A 22,056-nucleotide genomic window follows, 5' to 3' on the forward strand; every position below is an offset into this window, starting at 1 on the left:
GAATGTTGGTGTTAGTGATGAGGCATTCTTTGTAGTTGAGTGTAGTGTTTCTCAAACTGTGGTACACATGCTGCTGGTGGCACTTTGGCTCCCTCTAGTGGTACATAAGGACAACTGATTTCTATTGGGATAGTAACTTGGTTGTAACACAGTTATGTTTGTCAGTGTCGGTCTGTACAGCTGTAGTCTACTCTTTTATTTTATTGTTACTCATTCTGGTGGCACTTTGGCTCCCTCTAGTGGTACATAAGGACAACTGATTTCTATTGGGATAGTAACTTGGTTGTAACACAGTTATGTTTGTCAGTGTCGGTCTGTACAGCTGTAGTCTACTCTTTTATTTTATTGTTACTCATTCTGGTGGCACTTTGGCTCCCTCTAGTGGTACATAAGGACAACTGATTTCTATTGGGAGAGTAACTTGGTTGTAACACAGTTATGTTTGTCAGTGTCGGTCTGTACAGCTGTACTGGTGGTGCTTTGAGAGACTAGTATTTCACAGGCCGGTTTTTAGTGACAGGAAACGGCTGTGGTTCTTTCTGCTACATATCTACAGACAGCAGCTCTGGGTTTATACTGCACATCAGAACAGGAAATGAGGCCACACACTGAGGCCAGTATCAGCAGCAGTAGGGGAAGGGGAAGGTGATGTTAGTCACTCAGTCAGCCTCGGACAGACTTGGTCAACTGCACTTCATGGCTCTCTGCTCCTCCTCCTCGGCTCTTCGGCTCTTCCTCTTGATCCCTCTGCTCATCTTTGGACTGTTGTCGTTGCTGCTGTTGACTCTTCACAGTGAGGATGTTCACAATGAACCAGGATTCATGGTATGTTCTGACTTCACCTTGGTCTGGGTCTGTGGGACAGCGTCAGTAATTACAGGATACTCGTAGGTTTTAGAAGTTAATTTATGTTTTTTGTTAAGCTTTGTGTATATATTTTGTTATATGTGAATAAAAGCCAATGAGCCAAGTCAAACAGAGGAGCTGCAGACAGGTTTGAACATTAACCTCATGTTGCCACAGTTGGGTTTCATTCTGGTTCCCGCTGACATATTACAATGAAATTGACTATTTAAATTTTAAGTCGCTTTGAATAAAAGCGTCAGCTAAATGTAATGTAATGTGATGTAATTGAACTTAAAGAAAATAGTCCCTCAGCGGGAACCAGGTCATTTTCATTCAGCTCAGGTTCTTTTTTACACCTCCCTTTTTTTTCTCCTTCATTTTTGTCCTAACGGTTGAAAATCCCATGGTTTCTGTGTGTGTTTTATTTCTCTCTGAGCCAAATGTCACAGCTCCTCTTTTCACAGGGTTACAAACGGCTCTGTCACAAAGACTTTGTTACAAAGAACTTCTTCTTTTTTTAATGAGTACATTCTATATTTTTAGCTAGTTTTCTGCTGTCAGTTTTGTCTTCAGCGTTTTTAGCTTGAAGATGAATTCATTAAATATAATTCTCTGTTAGTCTACAACATAATGAGTCAAGTCAAACAGAGGAGCTGCAGACAGGTTTGAACATTAACCTGATTAACATGATGTGTGACCTGAAGGCCTTCAGGCTGTTCTAGTTAACTTCAGTTCTGTCTGTGTGCCTCTTTTATGTTCTCAGTCTGATCTCATTAAGTAAAGAATGCTGCTTCTCCTTCTCCTTCTCCTTCTTCTTCTCCTTCTTCTTCTCCTTCTCTTCCTTTCCTGCCTGCAGTTTGGAATCGTCCTGGACGCTGGATCTTCACACACAGCTATGTTTATTTACAAGTGGAGAGCGGATAAACAGAACGGCACCGGGGTCGTTACCCAGCACTTTGAATGTCACGTAAAAGGTGCCTTTACAGCAGTACTGGTTGATGGTTCTGTCAGCTGGAGCTCATTTGAGGTCCAGTTGTTTAAACATAAAGTTCTGTTACTTTATTAGTGCCACCTCAACGTTTGAATGTGCGTTTCTTACACTTAGAACTTTTATTACCAACAACCAACTTCCAGTTCCATATTAAATGTCAGTGTGAACACAAAAGAGTCACTGTGCATTAACTAATATACTGCAGGAGTCGATTCCTGTTGAGTGTGAAAATGCCACTCATGATCACATGACTCATTCAGTTGCATATGCTAGATCAGTGGTTCTCAAACTGTGGTACGCATACCACAGTGTGAGAACCAGCGCTCTCTAGTGGTACGTGGGGAAAATTTTCACATTTACATTTACATTTTCAATTGAATCAATCTGAAACATACCATGCACAATTAATACAACATTTAAACCTAAACATCTGTCTAAACCTCTCTCCTGTGGTGGAAGCTAACAGTGAAGGCCTCTGCTGCTGTATTCTAATGTTGGTCATCATGGTGGTACTCAGAGAGATCAGGGTTTTCTCAGGTAGTACAGAGCAGAAACAGTTGGAGAACCACTGGATAATTAGCTAGCTGGCTGCCTGTTCTAACAATAAAAGTAAATTAAAAAAAAACATCTAGAAGAAGGTAACAAGAGTATTATGTAGAAAAATATATATGTGCAGAAAAATACCCGAGGGCAGGCCTCTCTCCCTCATAATTGACAAATGTTGTCATTGTTTAACTAGGCTAACAACAGACTGCAGTTTGTCTCTGGAAAACTCCACACAGGACAGACAGAAACTACGCTACGTTCTTTAAAAAAGTTCTTTTTATCCAGTTAGGGTCAAACAACCACAGACAAAAACCCTTTGCAGTGCTGCCCCACTGAAGCAACTGAAGCTGAGCTTCAACAGGGTTTAATACACGTCACTGCCACGAGAAGGTATGAGAAGAAACTGATCAGACTGTGATCTGTAATGAACAGCTGGTCCTGAGTAAACTAGTCATAGAGTTGACCAGGTTATAGTCAACGTTGGTCGAGGACACGTCAATAAGACACGTCACATCAATAGATATTTGACTGGTGATGTGAGGACAGGACAGAGGATGTTGATCTTCATTGATGTCTCAGCAGTAACCTTGGTTGAAAACTGACTCACTCCCTCAGGCGGAGGGATCTCCAGCTACGTAGACCAGCCGGGGGCAGCGGGGCGGAGCTTGGAGATGTGTCTGGACCAGGCGTTGAAGGAAATCCCCAAAGAGCGACACCATGTGACACCGGTTTTTCTGGGGGCCACAGCAGGGATGAGGCTTCTGCAGTAAGCTTGCTCATACAGCTTCATTTATGAACATGGATGTTCACAGAAATTATTTGATTTATCTTCATTTACTTCCTGCAGGATTTCCAATCCGAAGAAATCTAGTCAGATTCTGCAGGAAGTGGGAGATAAAATCCAGTCATACCCGTTCAACTTCAGTGGCACGTCCATCCTGAGTGGTAGTGCGGAGGGGGCATACGGCTGGGTCACTGTCAACTATCTGTTAGAAAACTTCATTAAAGTACTTCAAAGTTCTCTGACCTCATCAACACAACATGTAGTTTTTAATTCTTAAAATAATGTTGAACTCTTTTCCTTCTTCCCAGTATGGTTTTGTGGGCCGTTGGTTCCGTGCTGGCAGACCCACAGTTGGAGCTCTTGATATGGGCGGTGCCTCCACTCAGATCACATTTGTGACTCAGGAGGAACTGGAGGACAAACAAGAAGGGATGAAGCTGCATCTGTACGGACAGGAGTATTCTCTGTACACGCACAGCTTCCAGTGCTACGGGCGGGAGCAGGTTCTGTCCAGACTTCTTGCTCATTTAGTCCAGGTGAGACCATGTGTCTTCATACTGAAGGAGAAACTAGACAGCTACAGAGATAGATAGACCTTGGCTGCATCATTGAAGTCAGTGGCTGCACACTGCAACCTAAAAGCAAAGATCTCCCACCACTGGGCTGCAGACCAGCACCAGGCCGTGAGTCATTCTGTACTGGGCTGCAGAAAAATAATAAACATCACTATCAGTATCGTATCGAAACCAGCCACTAGGGTGCACAAGCCAGTGTTTTATAGTGCCGGTCCCAAGCCCGGATAAGTGGTGAGGGTTACGTCAGGAAGGGCATCTGGTGTAAAACCTTTGGCCAAATCAGATATGCGAATCACAAAAACGATTTCCATGCCGGATCGGTCGAGGCCCGGTTTAACAACGACTGCCAACAGTGCTGTTGACCTACAGCGTACAGGTGGAAATTGGACTACTGTTGGTCAGAGACAGAGAAGAAGAGGAGGGCGTTTGGTTAGGAGAAAAAGAGAAAAGATGAAGAATAGAAGTGTTAGTCTGAAGTTTGGAACTTTGAATGTAGGTACAATGACAGGGAAAAGTAGAGAAATAGCTGATGTGATGGAGAGAAGAAGAGTAGAAATTTTGTGACATGGAGAAATGGAGTAGGGGTGATCCTAAAGGAAGAATGTGTGTGAAGGTGAGAAAGATGTTTTGGAGGATTAGATCATTTTCCAATGACATCTTTGTCTCATTTCAAAATCAAAGTTACAATTTCTCACCTGACCAACCTTTCTCACCCCCTGCCCACTCTCTCTACCTCTCTCTTCGGGGTCTCAGTCTCAGGGCTTCCCATCGTTGGTGGACCATCCCTGTTACCCCTCAGACCTCAACAGGACCGTCATCTTGGGCAGCCTATTCAGTTCTCCCTGCACCAGCCACTACGTCCCAGACGTTTCTGAGCCACAGAGGTTGGTGAGGGTGAAAGGCAGTGGACGCTACGATCTCTGTGTGGGGAACGTGTCTGAGATCTTCTCCTTCCAAGACTGTCCTTTCTCCCACTGCTCCTTCAACAAAGTCTTTCAGCCCGGAGTCAGGGGCAGCTTCATGGTGAGAAGAGATGATGCCCTAACAGACTCAGAGGCTGGACGTTAAGATGAATTATATTTATATTTTATCTGTGTGTGTTTGTCAGGCCTTCTCTTCCTTCTTCTACACTCACACCTTCCTGCAGCGAGTCACTGGTTCCACAATAACAACTTCATCACAGCTGGGGGAGGCTGCGAAGTCCGTGTGCAACATGGACCTCCACCAGGTTAGAATATGGTCAAAATGTTCAATATTTTCTGTCAGTCATTTTAGAAATTGAAACTCATATTATTATATACATTTATTACACATAGAGAGACGTATTTCAAGCTTTTGTGACTAGTCATTTTCATCATTAGAGTGATAGACATGAACATACTTTTCAGAATCCTGACATTTGTGTTTAAAATAGTATTTATTTTAATCAATCTTAGCTAATATTTTAATTTTCCAAGCCACTGAATTTGGGATTTCGTTATCAGTATACCATAATTACCACAATATAACACAATACAATACAAGGGAGAGCTTGTATAGAACCGGAGAATTTCTCAATCTTCTTAAAGAACTTCTTGAACATTAGAGAAATTCTCAAACTTCTGTTTGATAATTTCTTGCTTTCTTTTTGTCTAGTTGTTGCTTCTGGCTCCAGATGAAAGGTCTCGTCTGCAGGACTACTGTTCCGTCTCCGTCTTTGTTCACATTCTGTTGTCCAGGGGATATGGCTTTGATGAGGAGACCTTTCCAAAAATTTCCTTCCAGAAGAAGGTCAATAAAGAAATGTTTGTAAAAGAAAGAAAGAAAGAAAGATAGGAAGAAAAACAATTGAATTATAACAATGATGTCTTGATTAACGCTCACTCCTTATTGGCTGCAGGCAGGTGACACCACAGTGGGCTGGGCTCTGGGCTACATGCTGAGTCTGACTAACCTGCTGCCTGCAGAGACGGCAGAGGTGAGCAAATCTCTGACTCCAGCCGTTTGGGGGACACTCGTCTTCTTCTGTGGACTCCTCATCACGGCAGTCCTGATCTTCATCTTACTACGAGTTTGTGAGCAGAAGAACAAAAGCAACAAAGAAGGTGTTGTTTAGATCAAACAGGAAGTGACCAAAATGTCCTTAAAGAAAAATAACGTCCTGTTGTCCAGAGGTCAAAGTCTTAGACCTTCACTGGACTGAATGTCCATGTTCTGGAGGCTGGGAGAAGAACAAATTTAGTGAAATAACCTGTATTCTCCTTTCTTATTCTTCTCGTTTATTTCTTATTCATACAAAGATTTAAAACCCTATAAGATCAGAGAACCTTTCGAACCCAAGAGGCAGTGAGCTTTATATAAAAAAAAACTGCAGTGCTGTCGCAGTGTCAGAATGGTTTTCCTTCTAAAAGCTGTAGGTCATTGGGTCAGTCACTCAAGGGGCCGGCATTTCAAACATGTTTTATGGGAGATGTAGTTTATGTTTATGATCATAGTGTTGATTAGAATTGGAATTACAGAATTAGAAATGGGAATTACTGACTACTCTTATGTGATACACACATGGAATAGGACCACTGTATTACTGTGTATACTCTACACTCTAGACTTTTATTTAAAGACAACCATAGATAAAATGATAAAATGACGTGATGGACCGGATTTGGCACACGGGCCATGAGTTTCACATATTGACCTTTGAAAAGCTGTTTCCAAACTTTTTTGGCCCCTCAGTATCCCAACCACGATGACACACCCCCAAACAAAAACAAAAACCTGCAGCAAGCAGCATGATTAATCATCCTTTAATGACCAGAACACACACACACACACACACACACACACACACACACATAGCCTGAATTTATTTATTAAATAAAATGTCAGCTTCTGATTTAAAATTTTACAAAGGAAATGTTTATTTACAAAACTTATTTGTGTAAAAAAGTCACACTTAAAAAAACACTCCAAACCACCATCACATTTTTCATCTCGTGCACCCCCTAGTGGCATCTCACGCACATCCAGGTGTGCCCACCACACTTTGGGAATCCTTGCTTTTGAACGTCAAATTCACAGATGTTTCATTCCTGAAGATTAAATGACTTCCAACATGTCAAATTGATCCTGGAGACCATCCTGGTGTCAGAAAGCTTCCATCGCTTCAAAAAAGACAAAGACAGAAGAAGCTTCACAAATGTCACATCCATGCCTCGGATTTGATTTTACTAATGGATTCAAATGTCAACATGTAGATTCCGTCTGTCTTTTCCTTCTCTGGACTTCATTCTACATTTTTGAACAGTGTTCCTGTGACTGAAGTTTCCTATTAAACTTGAAAGTCTCCACTCAGTTGTGTAATGTGTCTGACCTTTTTTCTCAGTTTGTGACGACGACACGACAAACATGAGTGTCAGGTCAGTGCTGAGTCCGAGTCCTGAGTAAAAACAAACCTCAAAGCTGATCACAGTCTGTTCTTTGACCTCCAGAGTCAACAGTTCTGCTCTCACTGTAAACAAACCCAGTCTGGTCTGGACACACAGACTTCCAGATCTACTGTTACTGATGAGTCAGAGAAAAGGAGAGCATTTCTTCATGCTGGAAAGTTCCTCAGGTCTTCTGTTGACTCAACTGTGGATTATATAGTCCTGGTCTAACAAGGTCAGGATCAGAAGAGAACCGGGACTCTGAGGAACACGTCACCATGGTGCTGTACACCTTAACAGTGTTTAATTTTCCAGATTTTGTTCATTTTTTTGGAAAATACTGTGGAATTGTATCCCTTCTAAACTCTGTTTTTATGTCTTTATTTTTTTGCAGCAGGATCCAGCAGCTGTTCTGTGTTATCTGGCTTTGTTCTTCATCTCTGCAGCCACAGTTTGGTAAGTGCGTTGGTCCTTTATATATCAACAATAATAATTATTATAATAACAATAGTAGTTTTTATTATCAGCTGCACTGAGGGACCACACAGAGAAACGACTTTTGTCTTTTTCTCAGATGTCTGTTTCAGTTGTGCCTGCTCAGATGTGTGAGACAGTGTTGTGTAACTGCACCACACGTGGACACACTGTTGTCTCCTGGCCTGAAAGAAGAGAATAAGCAGAAAAAAAACCCGGAGAAAGTTAGAAATATATGGGTCGCTTTCAGGATTTGGGAATCTTTTAATGCCATTTTGTGAGAGTTGTCAGAAAAGAGAGAGAAGTTTAGAAAAAAACAAAACAGTTTAAAACCTAGGTAATCACTTTGATGAGCAAATAAGAGTACGTTTCTGTCAGGTGATGATGTCATTTCCTGGTTTCAGGAGTCAGCCTCCAGTGAACTGCAGGTGGGGTTCGTACGGAGCCTGGTCAGAGTGTGACGGCTGCAGCAACACTAAGGTACTGTAGCTTTACGATACGACATCGTACCGTTCAATATGAATCAATACAATAGGATGACATAAGAAGAAAGAGTTGATAATCCTACACCAGGGGGATTCACAGTTACAGAAGCAGAGTAAACACCAGTTAAAACAGAGTTTAAACAGTTCTGAGTTATAAGAATTGATTATAAACAAACAGTTCTTGGATCACCATGTCTTCACATGCTCCTGGTGTGTCTCTCTGCTCAGGTTCGTACTCGTCATGTGGCCGTTCACGCTCAGTTCGGTGGAACTCCATGTTCAGGAGAAGCTACTCAAACTCAAGCCTGCGTTTCCCAGAAGAGGTGTCCTCTGAACACAGGCTGTGGAGAACGGTTCCGCTGCACCACAGGTTTGTTGTGACACACAGCCTGATCACGGTGTCCTTCTGCCTGTTGTGTAAATATGGAGTATTAAATATATATAAATCCCCAGGACAGTGCATCAGTCAGTCACTGGTGTGTAACGGAGACCAGGACTGCGAGGACGGCCTGGATGAGAGGAACTGTGCTCCAGAAGATCGGCAGAACATCTGTGACATCGACAAAACTCCTCCAAACTCTGAGCTGACAGGCAGAGGGTGAGAATGTGACGTGGGAACAGAACCTACGGCTCCACGTTCTTTTCTTTTTTCATCATCATCCATGAAGTTCCTCCTCTGTTTCTCCACAGTTATGACGTGTTGACAGGTAAACTGAGAGCAGGTGTGATCAACACACTTAGTTTTGGAGGTCAGTGCAGGAAGACCTTCAGTGGAGACCATAAGGTTTACTACCGTCTGCCTCACAACGTCCTCAGGTACAACTTCGAGGTGAGTCCACGTCACTGATGTCCATGTGGAGCAGGTGTTTTTGGAGTCTGGTTTTAGTGATGGATTTATTTCTGATTGCTGGTGAGACTGTTGCTGTGATTTGTCTTCACAGGTGACAGTGGACAACGAGGAGACGGACGAGTCCTATGAAAGTTCCTGGTCCTACATGCAGCACATTCAGTCCAATGCTTTGTTTGGACACGATCGCAGAACCTTTCACAAAGAGGTGGCTGAAAATAAGGTATGTTTGTGGGCAAAAGAAAGTTACCAGCTTTTCAGCCAGCAGGGGGAGCCATTTCTAGACTATGAAAATCTGTCTCTATGGGCTGTAATGCACAGTAATGTAATGTGTGTTTTTGATGGTGTTCCACTGGATCAAAAGTATAATGTCGCAGTACCCTGCTGGCCAACTCTGGTACTGCACCCAGAGTGTCTCTCTTCAGGGGAGAAAATCACTTGAAACCTTCTTCCAGAACTTAGAACCTAGCCCTAACAACATGTTGAGCACACGATCGTCCTCAGTCAGGAACTCACTCCTGCTCTTGTTCTTCTCCTTCCGTAGGCCTACAAACTTCTGATCCTGAAGAACAAGGTGGAGCTGGCTCAGTTCCAGAACTCTGCTCCCCAGTACCTGACTCTGTCTGAAGGATTCTGGAGGGCTTTGTCTTCTCTGCCCCTCACCTACGACTACTCAGCTTACCGTCAGCTGCTGCAGATGTACGGAACCCACTACATGTCTGAAGGTTCTCTGGGCGGAGAGTATCAGGCTCTGATAGAACTGGACCGTCAGGACTTCAGCTCCACTCGTAAGAACTCCAGTCTAGATTTAGAAATAATAGATTATACAGTTGACATTTGGAACATTCAAAGGCAAAATGAATGTGAATTGATCATAAAATAGAATATTAATGCTAGTACAGGGAAAAAGTTTTTTTAAATATTTGAGCATTACAGAAATGATATATTTAATATACATTAAAAACAAAATACTAAAGGTTTTCTGTATCATATTCCTCTCAATGTTTTGCTACCTGTGACTTGAAACTTTTTTTGATAAAACAGAACATCTCTGTTCACCTGTGTTACAGAGACCACAGATATCGAATATCAGAAATGTTGGAGAAAAGTCAAACGTCGTTTTTTCAGGAAAAAGGTGAAAATTACCTGCGTAAGGTTATTTGAAAATAAAGCAGCCAAAGATGGTGAGTGGTCTGGCCTTTTTATAATGATAATAATAATAATATGTTATTGTTGTTGTCATTAGCATTTAGTTCATTAATAATACTTAGTAACACTTTTTAAAAACATTACTTTAAGATTTTCCTTCATCATTGAAAGTCATTTCTGATTCTGATTCTTTCCAGGTCACAGTGTGAATAAAATGCCCATCAAGGTGAAGATCTTTGGAGGAGATCCGTCCTTCATCAGTCCTCTGTCCGTCCTGGACCTGGAAAATCCTGAGGTTAACGGAGAAATATACGACAACTGGGCGTCGTCAGTCAAAGATTTTCCTGAAATCATAAACCATAAGGTGATTGTATGTCCAAATGTACAGAAAATCACATTTTCAACATGCAGGGTGAAAACTCATAGGTAATGAAATATAAACAGGTCGATCGGATCAACTCAAAACATCTACGTTGGTCTTTCTTGTTCCTCAGCTGCGTCCTCTGTACGAGCTGGTGAAGGAGGTTGAGTGTTCAGGTCTGAAGAAGCTCCACCTGAAGAGGGCCACGGAGGAGTATCTGTCCGAGGAACATCCCTGTCACTGCAGGCCCTGCATGAACAACGCTCAGCCCCTGCTGACTGGTTCAGAGTGTAGCTGCAGCTGCCGACCCGGAACGTCGGGAAAAGCCTGTGGGGTTGGAACTGAGACTGGACAACAACCAGGTTATTAAATGTTAAATGTTCCCATATATAAAAGATTCCTGCAAAATATGGGTAGATAATAATGTTGTATGTTGTTATGTATGAGTTTAATGACTGATACATTTGTCAAAAGTAATTGAAGCCACAAAACAAAGGACTGGCTCCAGAATTCTGTCATTACCAAAGTCCATAGAGAAAATCAGTGATTTTAGCTCACAGACCAAAGTCCATAGAGAAAATCAATGATTTTAGCTCAGACCAAAGTCTTTTAAACAGACCAAAACCTTTTAACTTCATATGAGAAAGAAAATGTTTCTAAGAAAATACAACAATTTTAATTTATTTTAATTATTTACAGCCTCTAAAAACCCTGAACTCCCCCTTTAACCTCAGCTGAGATGTAACTGTGTTATTGACCTTTAAACCTGAACAAGACATTTTGTTTTTTTCTTTTCTCAGGAGTCATCCACGGCAGCTGGAGCTGCTGGTCCTCCTGGGGTTCTTGTTCGGGAGGTCAGAGGTTAAGGACACGCAACTGTAACAACCCCGCCCCCAGCAGGGGTGGGCGCCACTGTGTTGGACCCGAGGTAGAGAACAAGCCCTGTGAGGAGTTTGGGATCCAACATCTACAGTGAGAACACACACACACACACACACACACACACACCCACGCTGGAAAAGATCCGACACTTTTTTTTTTTACGATGTGTCATGTCTCTGTTGTTTATAACTGTTGTGAGCATTCCCTTCCAGGATGATGGAGCCTCAGTGTTTTGGTGTCACTCTGCCTCCTCCAAAGACATGTAATTCTCCACCCAACCTGTGGAACGCTTTTATTCTTGTGCGTAAATGTGACTCTTTTTAAAAAGTAAAAACAAACAAACTTGAACACAGATGAAATTCATGTTTAATCCTGGTTTGTCTCTGTTACATCTCTTTCCTCCAGGATCCCAGAGATTTTTACCTGGTCGGGACCACAGTGCACTATTCCTGTATTGATGGATTTTACCTGGTGGGAAACTCTATGGCTCGATGTGCTGAAAACCAAAAATGGGCGAAAGGAGCCATGCTGTGTAAAAGTGTGTCTTTTTTTTATATCAGTTGATCTTGGACTTTTTATTCAATTCTGTCTCAGTGGAAAAACCAGGGAACACGAGTTCGAGTCCACTTTTAAATTCTGGACCAAAACATCTGACAAATGTTATCCGATTTCTCTTCTCCTCAGGATCCACATGTGATTCTCCTCAAATCAGTGGTGATGTAATAGGCACGCCCACAAAACCAGCCTATGAGATTGGAGATAGAATGACCCTTTCATGTCCAGAAGGGTCAGTGCTGGAGGGGGAGGTGTCAGAAATCATATGTAGTCCCAGTCTGCAGTGGTCCCCGTCTCCAGTGGAGGCGCTCTGCAGAAAAGGTACAGTTGAAGCCCAGAAAAAATAGTGTGGTTCTGAAGACAAAAAATAATTTTAAAAACATCAAAGTACTCCCTAGTAAACAGTATTTAACAGTTACTGTAGTAACTTCTATTTTCTGGTCCAATCAGTGCTGGTGATCGCACCTCCTCCGCCATCTTTGCAGAAGTGTAAACTGTGGGAGAAGATGGGAAAGTCGGAGTGTGTGTGTCTCATGCCGCCTCAGTGCCCGTGAGTTCTCACATGTATTTATTTATACATTTATCAAATTTATATATTTTTTAATTTACACACATCACCTCAAACAGGCTGAGCGTTACTTAGATGAATTACTGTATTTCCCGCAGGCCGTCTCTGCAGCTGTGCGTCAGGCTCGGACCCAGTCACCGTCTTCTGGGAGTCTGCCAGCTGGGGGCGCTAAGGTGCATGGGACGGGACTTCAGTCTGTCAGCTGACAGTGAGTGTAAATGGTCAGAGGAATTCAGTTCGTGTGCCGACTGTCAACCAGGGACAGTCTGTAGCGGTGAGATTTTTATTTATTTATTTATTTTTTAACATTTATTTTGGAAACGCTTTTGCCCTTTGTACTCGTCTTTCTTTATTTGCCTGGTCTCACTAATGTTTTGATATCATTTCACACTTGTCTATTAGGTGCCACTTACTCAGTTTATTTGCACAAAACATTGGCTTTTATAAGTTCTGGGTTTTTTTCCTTTCAGAGTCTGAGAGAAAATGCGTCTGTCAGGATCCGTCAGCGTGTCCGTCAGACTCCGCCCCCTTGTGTGTGAACACTGGTGATGGTAGCGTTGCCACAACGATGAGTGAATGTGAGGTGGGAGCGAGGAGGTGCAGAGGAGAACACGTGACCGTCATCGACATTGACGCCTGTTCACCATAACAAAATTCTTCTCTTTCTTCACTACTGAGTTTTTTTTTAATTCTTTCACTTTGTTTTTTCTGAGTGTGAGAAATGTAAATAGTTGAACAATGAATTTTGTATGTGTTTCAATGATGTAAATCTTTTCTTTCTCTCCCAGTCATAGACAATAAAATGAAACACTTTTTAATAAAACATTGTAGTTGTCTTTTAATTCTCAAATCAAATCCCCAGGAGTGTGAAACTGTGTGTGTAAAAATGTAACAGTAAAAAACAAACTCACAAACAAATCTTGAATTTCTGGAAGAAATGACAGATGATTTTTAATAAGTTCATGCATTCAAAAATTAAAATTAAAATCAACATAAAAGGTTCTCTTGGGAATAAATGTCAGGGGTGACGGTCAAAGGTTGAAGGTCAGAGGTGAAGGTCAGAGAGGGTCTACATGACAGCACTGGTGGGTGTTCTCCAGATAGAGAATCATTTGGACGGACAGTCGCCGTCACTGACGATCTCCATGTCGTAGCTGGCACATTTCAGGGCAGCCATGGAGCAGAGGCCCAGACTTCGAGTTTGTTGAATTCTGGTCAGCATCACGCAGTACTTGTGCTGAGCATCAGCTCTGGGACATTCGTGAGCCGTTTTACACTCACACTTCTTGAACTCTGTGGAGAATCCAGGTTAGAGTCAGGATTGAGTTTAGAAAATTTGTAATAGAACGAAAAACGCATGTATAATTGTATTTAAAAATACAAAAAAGTAAATGTATGTAAAAAAAACAAGGTTTTGACACAAACCAACATTTGTGTCTTAGAATTATAATTATAGATATACAATCAAAGCGCATTATAGAATTAAAACTAAAAGATGTTTCACAAAACCTTTGAACACATAAGTGGTCTAGCAATTGTTTTCTGAAAAACATTAAAAATGTTGAGAAAATGTATGTTACAAAAAAGTAATATAAAATAAACATAAGCTAATGAAGGACCTTAAGTGGCCAACATTTATTCTTCTGATCCTCCACTCACCAGAACAGGTTTCCCACTCGTAGCACGTGTTCAGGTCACAGGGCACTTGAACAGAACTCTTGGCAGCCATCTCTCCTCTGAACTTGGCCCAGTTCAGTTTTACTGGGTCAACGTCCTCACAAGTGCCCTCATCCACGTACATGAGGGGGTCACCGTGGCAACGGCCTGCGTGGAAGGAGCACAGGGACATAGACACGGTCTTACCCACAGCCATGTTCAGGACACAGAGGTTTGCTTGCTGTGAACGGTGTACACACACACACACACACAAAAACACAACAGGTAAAAACTGTGAATATTTGCTGTAATATTTAAAACAAATTGAAGATTCCACATATTTGCATGAAAAATATGACAAAGTGTGGGAAAAGTGACACCTACAGACAGCTCTCTCTCGGGACACAGACACACTCAGAGTCCTGCATCTTCTGTCCCAGACCACACCGACCATCTGGGACATACGGCTCTTCTACCAATACAAGAACAAAGATCTGTCACCTTTTGTGTTTGTGTTGATTGAATTGAAAACGTTTTTTTTTGTTTGTTTGTTTTTTTTTTTTTTGGTATTTATGTTTAATATTAATGACAGCAGTGACAGTGGACCGGTCAGTACCATTGGAGCAGCGCAGGTCTGCAGGGATGGGAGGCTCCCAAGTAAAAGTAGGGCTGCATTTGAAGACTGCACGAGGCTTCGGCGACAGAGTGGAGTCATCGCAGTTCAATATAATCAATTCTCCGACCTTGTACTGTTCTTTGTTTGGAGAAAAGGTCATTCCCTCTGGAATCTCAGGAGGAAGACAGAGTTTTCCTGCGGAGAGGTCAGAGGTCATCTGTCCATCAAAGACCAATTATAAAAATAATGACGATAAAAACGTACTATTGCATTTTATTTGGGGCGGACTCCAGGTCCCATCAGGGAGACAGTTGATGTACTGGAAACCCTCCAGTTCAAAACCAGTGAAGCAGTGCAACTCTTCACTCTCACCAAACTCATAATACTGCTTGGCTTTCTGTGGAACACAAGGAGAGAGACACAGAAACTGTGGCCGGAAACTGGAAAAACACTGGAGCAAAAACAGATTCCTGATTGGGAGATTATTCACTGTGAATGGACCAAAGGTGTGAATGAAAAAGTAAATGTGAGTTATTATGTTTTTTGTTTGAAAGATGTGATGGGGACTGAAAATATGTGTCTGTACATGATAGGGTGTACACAATAAGAGATAACGTTTTAATTCATGGTAGAACTGAAAAAATGACCAAATGCAGAGCAGTCAGATGAGAATAGTCACTGGATGAGCGGTAGAAGATGATTAATGACCGCGAAGAAGTAGTAAACTATTTGACAGTTTATCTGAGAGGCACTATGTAAAAACTTACGCCGGTACAGTAGAGGGCGCTAAAGGCACGAAGTGGCGCGAGAAGCGGATGTGATTGACAGGTGCTGTAGAAGCGGTCGTCGCGGGCTAATTGAAGTGGCGTGAGTTCCCCGGGAGACGCCGGAAAAATGTTGCAGGTAAAGCGATATTTGGATGTTTGGAATTTTTTTTAAGTAAATATGAGTTAGCCCGCGTGCACCGACGTCACCATGATAGAGAAATGTCGAACAAACAGACGGTTTTCAAACGTTTCTACCGACGGTAAAGTTTCACATCGATGCGTTGATTACAGCCCGGTGTGAAGACTGAAAGGCGGCTGGAGCTGTTCATTACCGAGGTGAAAAGTTCGACTAAGCAGGTAAAGTACTGAATATTCTGATAAAAAAAATACTAAGAATAAATTAAATGACAAGAATATGAACTATTGTAAAAATGGTTAAAATGGAAAACCTCCATACTGAGGTTGTGTAATTGTATTAAGTGCAGAAATGTTAAGTGTGAATTTTTGTGAAAACTTTCTAAAATCTTTTATGCCCCAGAAAAATATCAGGTTGCTAAAAAGGGAAATGTTATTATTATTATTATTTTAACCTATTGTCACAAGCTGCACAAAATCAAAAGATTTTCTGGGGCTTTAGGAACTGGAATTATTTGTTGACACTGGATTCGCACAACTGGGCTGGAAACTGGGGTCTGGTTGGTATTTTTTTGTTTGTTTGGTTTTTTTCCTTTACCCTGAGGAAACTGTTCTCCGGCCTCTGTGGTCTCAGACAGCCCTCAACACCAGGAGGCAGCTCATCCTTCCAGCCCACAGTGTAGTCATCATCGTTGTCACAGGTTTCATGTCTGTGCAAAAAAAAATGAACATGAGAAAAATCAACTGTCAATTTCAAAGTGTGAAAAAATCTTCAAAAAGTCAAATTGCTTTGAAAAACAGTACTATAAAATGGTTTATAATGTAACGAAATAAAATATGTGAAAAAAGCAGAAAAACCAGAATATGAAAACACCAAGAATGTCAATCAAAAAATATTAAAAATGACTTGTTTAGTAAAATTAAGACATTTTTACAGAAAATACAGTTCATGTTTATGAAAATCATTATTTGCAATTGTGCAGAAAAATCCGGGCTGAAAAATACAATCAACAAATGAAATATGCAGAAAAAGTTTTAAAATTGTGCTAAAACATAGGCCAGTGAAAAGTGCTGTAGTTATGTGAACATGCATTAAAATAAAGAATAAATGTCAATCTGGACCTCATCTGAGTTTAAATGTGAACAGTCTTACTTCTCAAAGATGGAGACGTGACAAGGCTCCACTACTCTTTCTGGACCAGAACATGCTTGTCCTCCTTTGAGGGGTGCAGGGTTATCGCAGCGTCTGGTCCTGTGTCTTTTCATGTTGGCCCCACAGCCACTCCATGGTCCCCAGCAGCTCCAGTATCCATCCTGAGCCTCTGTGGGAAAAAAACAACAAACAATAGACAGGAGTTTAACTGAAAACAAGTTTAAATAAAATCATGTTTTTTTTCTGTTCCTTTGGGGGGAAAAAGTAAAGAATTTTTACATTGAAAATGTTTTTTTAGTCTACAGTTGTGCTAAAATTGTCATATATAAAGATATGTTTATATTATGATAATAAATCTATTTGAGACACACCAAGAATGAACTTTTTTTTTTTTTTTTTTTCATATTTCAAACCGACCACAGGAGGCAGCAGTGGACCGGCAGCTCCTGTGTCACTAGGCTTAATTTAGTCATTTTTGTCGGACTCTACCTGAGGTGAAGTCTGGAGCTCTCTTCTCACAGTTTGTACCATAGGTTCCAGTCTGACAAGCACACTTGCACTCGGTACCAGACAGAACTGGTCTGGCGTTGTTGGGACATGGTGAACACTTGCAGGTGTCAAACTCCTCCAGATACTGCAGCAGAGCCTTCCTCAGGTGTCTCCTCTTGGTGACGGCGCAGGGAACTCCTCGGACCAGGTCTATGATCGGCAGCAGCTGCAGAAGCAAAAAAAAAAAAAAAAGTAAAAAACATTTTCAGTCCAGTTTTGTTTCCAGGACAAATGAAAAGGAACCAGATGCAGGTCAGACCTCGTACTCCACCACTGCAGGGTTGTCTATCAGTGACTTGGCCCAGTTCTTGTAGGAGGTGCGGTCTGGGGTAGCACCGGTTCTCTCCCACGCCAGAGCTGCAGCTTCTCTGGGTCGACCTCCTCTCACCATGGAGAAGGATTTCTCCGCTGCCTGGATGTACGAGCCTGGCCCACAACAGAAGACAACATTTAAGAATGTGATCCCAGTGATGAAGACTGATGAAGTCCGTGGGTTCTGTAGAACTGACCTTTGTATTTTTCAGTGGTGGTGGTGTCAGTGCAGCGGGTCACACTGCTGTGTTCTGTGTATAGGATGATGGACCAGGTCGTTTCTCGACCCAAACAACCTTTAAAGTGATCCTCTGTTTCACCTGTTGTACAAATAAAGTGATTTAATCGAGTTATTTTTCAGAAGAATAATCTAGAATTGCATTAATCCAGATTAGAATTACTCATTTAAAGCTGCAACAGGAGGCTTTCTCTACAACATCATTTTCCCCCTCTGTTATTTATAGTTTTTAGCTCAGTTGATCTCAAACTATGGTAAGTTTGGCTCTCTCTAGTGGTATACTGGGGGAAATGCTTAAATTTATCATACCCACACAATTTACATTTTGCTATCGCTACATACGTGTTTGTACAACAGCACCACCTACAGGCCCGGGAGCTACATGCTCATTTCAGTAAAACAAAAAGCCCATAATAAATAAACAAAAATGCAAAATGTCAGGTTCTAAGGGTGAATACTTTTTATTTATGTTGTCCTTAAATAACGTGTGATTTTATTTTCATTGTCAGGTGAGAGAAGGACTGACGCTCTGGTACCTGAGGTTTTCAGTTCTTCTCGACTGTACTGGTACAGCAGGTCGTAGTGCCCCCCCAGTTTTCCAGAGCTGTAGTAGTGTGTCCCAAAGCGCTGGAAAATGTCCCTGTAGAGGGCGTAGTTGTAATCCAGGGGCAAGGCATGGAGGAATTGAAGGAAGGGCAGAGACAGTACCAAGTCTGCTGGTTTGCGGACCTTAAACGTGGACACAGGGAGGACCTGGTGGACCCTGATGAACTTGGAGTCCTGCAGAGAGAAGGGCAGGGAGACTCATGTGGACTGGGTCTGACAGGTGCGGGTGAGTCAACTCTTTTGGCTTCATCTCATGTTGTTTAATTATCTTTTTTGAGTTTCTTTGCCCTGTTTTCATCATTGTTGTTATTTGAAACCTATTGATTATTTTGGCTTACTCTGAACGCCATCTAGACTAAATGTCTTAATGCTATGTTTCCACTTTCACTAATCTTTCTGGGTTGTCTCTAGCTTTGATCATTTTAATAATATTTGGTTGTATTATAAGCAGTTTTATATTCAGAGAAGCTTTTTGTTTTTCTTGTCTGTTTTTAAATTTTTTTCCAAACCTGCTGGTAATGTTAGTTACAATGTAGCTAAAGTTAGCTAATTTGTCTTTTGGTTTTCCTCTTGGCAACATACTAATTTTAGCTTTTTTTAAAAAAATACATTTTTAGCAGAAAATGGGGTCAAATAAAAAAAAACATGGACAAGAATAATCTTAGGACATTTCCTATTTTTTGCCGATGACTCACTATTTTCTTGGATGCTTCGAAGGCCTCCTTGTGCGAGCTAAGTTGTGATCTGGACCCTTTTGTGAGGAAGATGAGAATGGGCAGGAAAAGCGTGTCTTTGCGCTGACCACTGTCCTGAGATGATGAAGATGAAGATTTGATACTGATGGACTCTGTCTTTAGTGGTTTGGGCTCGATGCTGAAATCCTCCAACACCCCCACCTGCAGATAAAAAGGTGGAAAAAAGAATTTACATATTTTTTAAGTTTAATGTTACATCCTATGCAACATTTGTTACATGTTCAAACTTAAAAGCATCAGTTCAACCTTGATGTCAAAGTTTTCAAAGTTGTGAGGGACTCGGTGGTATTGCAGAGTGGTGGGCGGTCTCTTGATGAGGCATTCTCCGCCCATAAACATGTTGTCCAACACCTCCCCCCGCGGCTCCTCAGCCAAAACGTCAAACCTTCAGACACAACAGAGAAGATGAGAAAGGAGAACAACTGAGGAAACAGGAAGTCTGACGATTAAGGTTTGAATTTTCATGGACTGATGTGAGATCAGTGGCAGTGGTCGGTTCTGTTGATGAGTTCTGACCCAGTCTGGAGTCACAGACTGCTGCAAATTTGATCTTTTCCCCTTGTCCTCAGCGTTCAAGTCTATTGAAGTTGGATTGAAGTTAATTTTATTAAAGTTTAATGAACATTTGACGTGAGCCTTGAAGGAACCAGGACGGAGCAGGTGCTGTTTAGTGTGAGGGCCTGATGTTGGTCAGAAAGGAATGTCCTCCACCACTTAGGGGTGGCCTCTCTGACCCGGTAACCTACCCGTTGGCCACCAGGTCGGACCCGGGGGCCGCTCTCTTCTCTGCTGGACACACTACTGTGGTCTGAGAACAGTCTCTCTCATCAGTGTTATCCCCACAGTCGTTCTGCTTGTTGCACCTCAGGGTAGAGTTGATGCAGCGACCTGAAAAACACACACGCACAGTCACGGAGTCTGTAAATATGTGTCTTCCTGTCTATACTTGTGTGGACAATGTTTATAGAAGTCCTATAGTTTTGTGGACACATCTTCCATGTCTCCACTCAGTGAGATTACATAACCACCATCTTGGTTAATGGAGCCAGGTGAAATGTTCTGTTAGCAAAATATTACTTTTATATTTGCTAATATTTTTATTGAAGTCTAATCAACTTTACACAGACCCTTTCATTGGCCAAAAAACTATAACAATGTTGAAACTGGGTCAAAAATACATAACTGTTGACACAAACAGTCAACTATGTTTGATAGTCAACAACGGCTAATAGTTAGCATTAGCACCGGAACAGATCCCTCCAATAAATGGCTTCAAATAAACATTAGAGCTGACCATGTCATCCTGGATGATAATGTTCTTCTTCCACAGAAAAAAAGTAAGAGACAGATTTAAAACTCTACCGTTTTCACACTTGAAGTCGTTTCTACAGTCCACCGTGGGCAGTTTACACTCAGTGGAGGGGTAACAAGCACGCTCCTGGGTCAGGACCACGTCACAGTCTGACCCACCAAACTGGGACGGTCTCTGCACGGCCCGGGTTCGAAACTGTCCAGACAGTCAGACACAAACAGTAAAACACAGACAGACAGAAAAAATCAGTCTGAAAAAAATAGGTGGGACACAGAGACTGATACAGTCATAGACAGGAAGACAGACACAGACAGTGAGACACAGATGGTTCGAGAGACAGACGATCATTTTCTTGCCTGTTTCTTGGCGCAGGGCGAACAGTCAGACCAGGGTCCAAACTCGGTCAGTATGCAGTTGATTGGACAGGACTGTTCATTACAGGCTCTGGTGTCCCAAGTGGGGCAGAGCTGAGCACAACTGTTCTTCCAGAAGTACATGTCGTAGGTGAATATCCTGTTTACAAGGAAATAATAAAAATAATCAAGTCATGTTTACAAATAGAAGCACTATTTTACATGGCAAAATGTTTGTTGTTGTTCTCAAGTCAGTGAACAATGTTCTGTTATGTTCTAACACTGGTGTCCATTTGTCTTAATCATGCTTAATCCACTCCTGCCTGACTCTCTTCTGTGTCCCATGGTTACAGGTTCTGGTGCAGGCAGTCCAGGAAGTCCAGTCATATCGATCACAGAGACAGGCCAGGGCAATCGAGGTGCAGCTGAGGATCTGCAGAGACAGCAGTAAGAGCCGCCTGAAGGGGGCCATCACGCACACCAACACTGGGTTTATCTGATCTGAAATGAAGTCAAAAATTCAACAACAGTTGTTTTTTTGCTTTCAAATCTTTTGAAAAAACAATGCAAAGCCAATTAAATGTAGCTAAAATATATATTTAACCACAGTCATTAAAAAACTGAAAATGAACAATTAACAAACTCAAGGAAAAGAAATTAAAAACGGCCTTAAAACAAAATGACAGATTGACTTAAGGTCTAATTTAATCTACGTTTACCACAATTTGGTAACAGTTGTACAAAATTGGCACTAAATTAAACCTAATAATAAATAAAATAAAATGTTTATTCTTTAGGAAACATCTGTAAAGTGACCAAACCTCACTAATGTAGAACCTGTGTGGACATAAAACAAGACAACTGGACGACCAGAAGTCAACAACCTGGAGACAAAGTTTAACACAACACCTAAAACATGATACCTTGACTCTGTGTGAGGTTTTAAATCGTCCAGACCAACCCGGTCTCACCTCAGAGCCGTTTGTCGTCCTCTTCAGCACAATTCAGAACTCCGTGTTTTTGTGGTCTTCTCTGTGCTGCAGACAGAGTTTGGTCTGAGGCTCGGCTCCGTCTCGGCTGCAGAACTTAAAACTGACAAAATATGTCCAAAAAAACCTTATAATAACAGAGACTAGA

The 22,056-nt window shown here is 41.7% G+C and overlaps 3 protein-coding genes and 1 long non-coding RNA gene across 6 annotated transcripts; 3 read left to right on the forward strand and 1 right to left on the reverse strand.

Moving 5' to 3' along the window:
* Positions 1 to 500: 500 nt before the first annotated feature.
* entpd2b (ectonucleoside triphosphate diphosphohydrolase 2b) lies at positions 501 to 7,072 on the forward strand. Its single transcript, XM_008324637.3, has 9 exons — positions 501 to 825; positions 1,703 to 1,820; positions 2,999 to 3,149; positions 3,231 to 3,390; positions 3,476 to 3,703; positions 4,496 to 4,765; positions 4,851 to 4,970; positions 5,378 to 5,512; positions 5,622 to 7,072. The coding sequence occupies exons 1-9, from the start codon at positions 649 to 651 to the stop codon at positions 5,835 to 5,837; spliced, it is 1,575 nt and encodes a 524-aa protein (XP_008322859.1). The 5' UTR covers positions 501 to 648; the 3' UTR covers positions 5,838 to 7,072.
* A 198-nt stretch (positions 7,073 to 7,270) lies between these two features.
* On the forward strand, positions 7,271 to 13,290 carry LOC103389280 (complement component C7-like). Of its 2 annotated transcripts, none has more exons than XM_008324631.3 (18): positions 7,271 to 7,427; positions 7,541 to 7,602; positions 8,025 to 8,100; positions 8,334 to 8,475; positions 8,559 to 8,703; positions 8,796 to 8,934; positions 9,047 to 9,175; positions 9,497 to 9,740; positions 10,023 to 10,136; positions 10,299 to 10,465; positions 10,596 to 10,824; positions 11,263 to 11,434; positions 11,557 to 11,644; positions 11,750 to 11,882; positions 12,029 to 12,220; positions 12,350 to 12,449; positions 12,566 to 12,741; positions 12,938 to 13,290. In XM_008324631.3, the coding sequence occupies exons 1-18, from the start codon at positions 7,425 to 7,427 to the stop codon at positions 13,114 to 13,116; spliced, it is 2,490 nt and encodes an 829-aa protein (XP_008322853.1). In that variant the 5' UTR covers positions 7,271 to 7,424; the 3' UTR covers positions 13,117 to 13,290. The 2 variants fall into 2 exon arrangements, with proteins under 2 accessions (XP_008322853.1, XP_008322854.1); XM_008324632.3 differs by having other exon boundaries at positions 7,279 to 7,427; positions 7,544 to 7,602.
* c6.2 (complement component 6, duplicate 2) lies at positions 13,135 to 22,031 on the reverse strand. 2 transcript variants are annotated; one of them, XM_025062781.1, is made up of 18 exons: positions 21,891 to 22,031; positions 21,243 to 21,420; positions 20,923 to 21,079; positions 20,617 to 20,761; positions 20,001 to 20,142; positions 19,501 to 19,639; positions 19,195 to 19,395; positions 18,430 to 18,673; positions 17,853 to 17,975; positions 17,603 to 17,769; positions 17,284 to 17,509; positions 16,795 to 16,963; positions 16,240 to 16,351; positions 15,004 to 15,136; positions 14,740 to 14,934; positions 14,508 to 14,595; positions 14,127 to 14,371; positions 13,135 to 13,760 (listed from the first exon to the last, which is right to left on the reverse strand). In XM_025062781.1, exons 2-18 carry the CDS (start codon positions 21,389 to 21,391, stop codon positions 13,576 to 13,578), a joined length of 2,820 nt encoding a protein of 939 aa, XP_024918549.1. In that variant the 5' UTR covers positions 21,392 to 21,420; positions 21,891 to 22,031; the 3' UTR covers positions 13,135 to 13,575. The 2 variants fall into 2 exon arrangements, with proteins under 2 accessions (XP_024918549.1, XP_024918550.1); XM_025062782.1 differs by having other exon boundaries at positions 21,843 to 21,983.
* Positions 15,143 to 17,352, forward strand: LOC112488107 (uncharacterized). Its single transcript, XR_003051847.1, has 3 exons — positions 15,143 to 15,642; positions 15,798 to 15,863; positions 17,217 to 17,352. It is a non-coding gene; the product is annotated as an uncharacterized LOC112488107 (long non-coding RNA).
* Positions 22,032 to 22,056: the final 25 nt, after the last annotated feature.

This window comes from Cynoglossus semilaevis, chromosome 14 (genome assembly GCF_000523025.1).
Source record: "Cynoglossus semilaevis isolate Cse_v1.0 chromosome 14, Cse_v1.0, whole genome shotgun sequence".
Taxonomy (NCBI): domain Eukaryota; kingdom Metazoa; phylum Chordata; class Actinopteri; order Pleuronectiformes; family Cynoglossidae; genus Cynoglossus; species Cynoglossus semilaevis.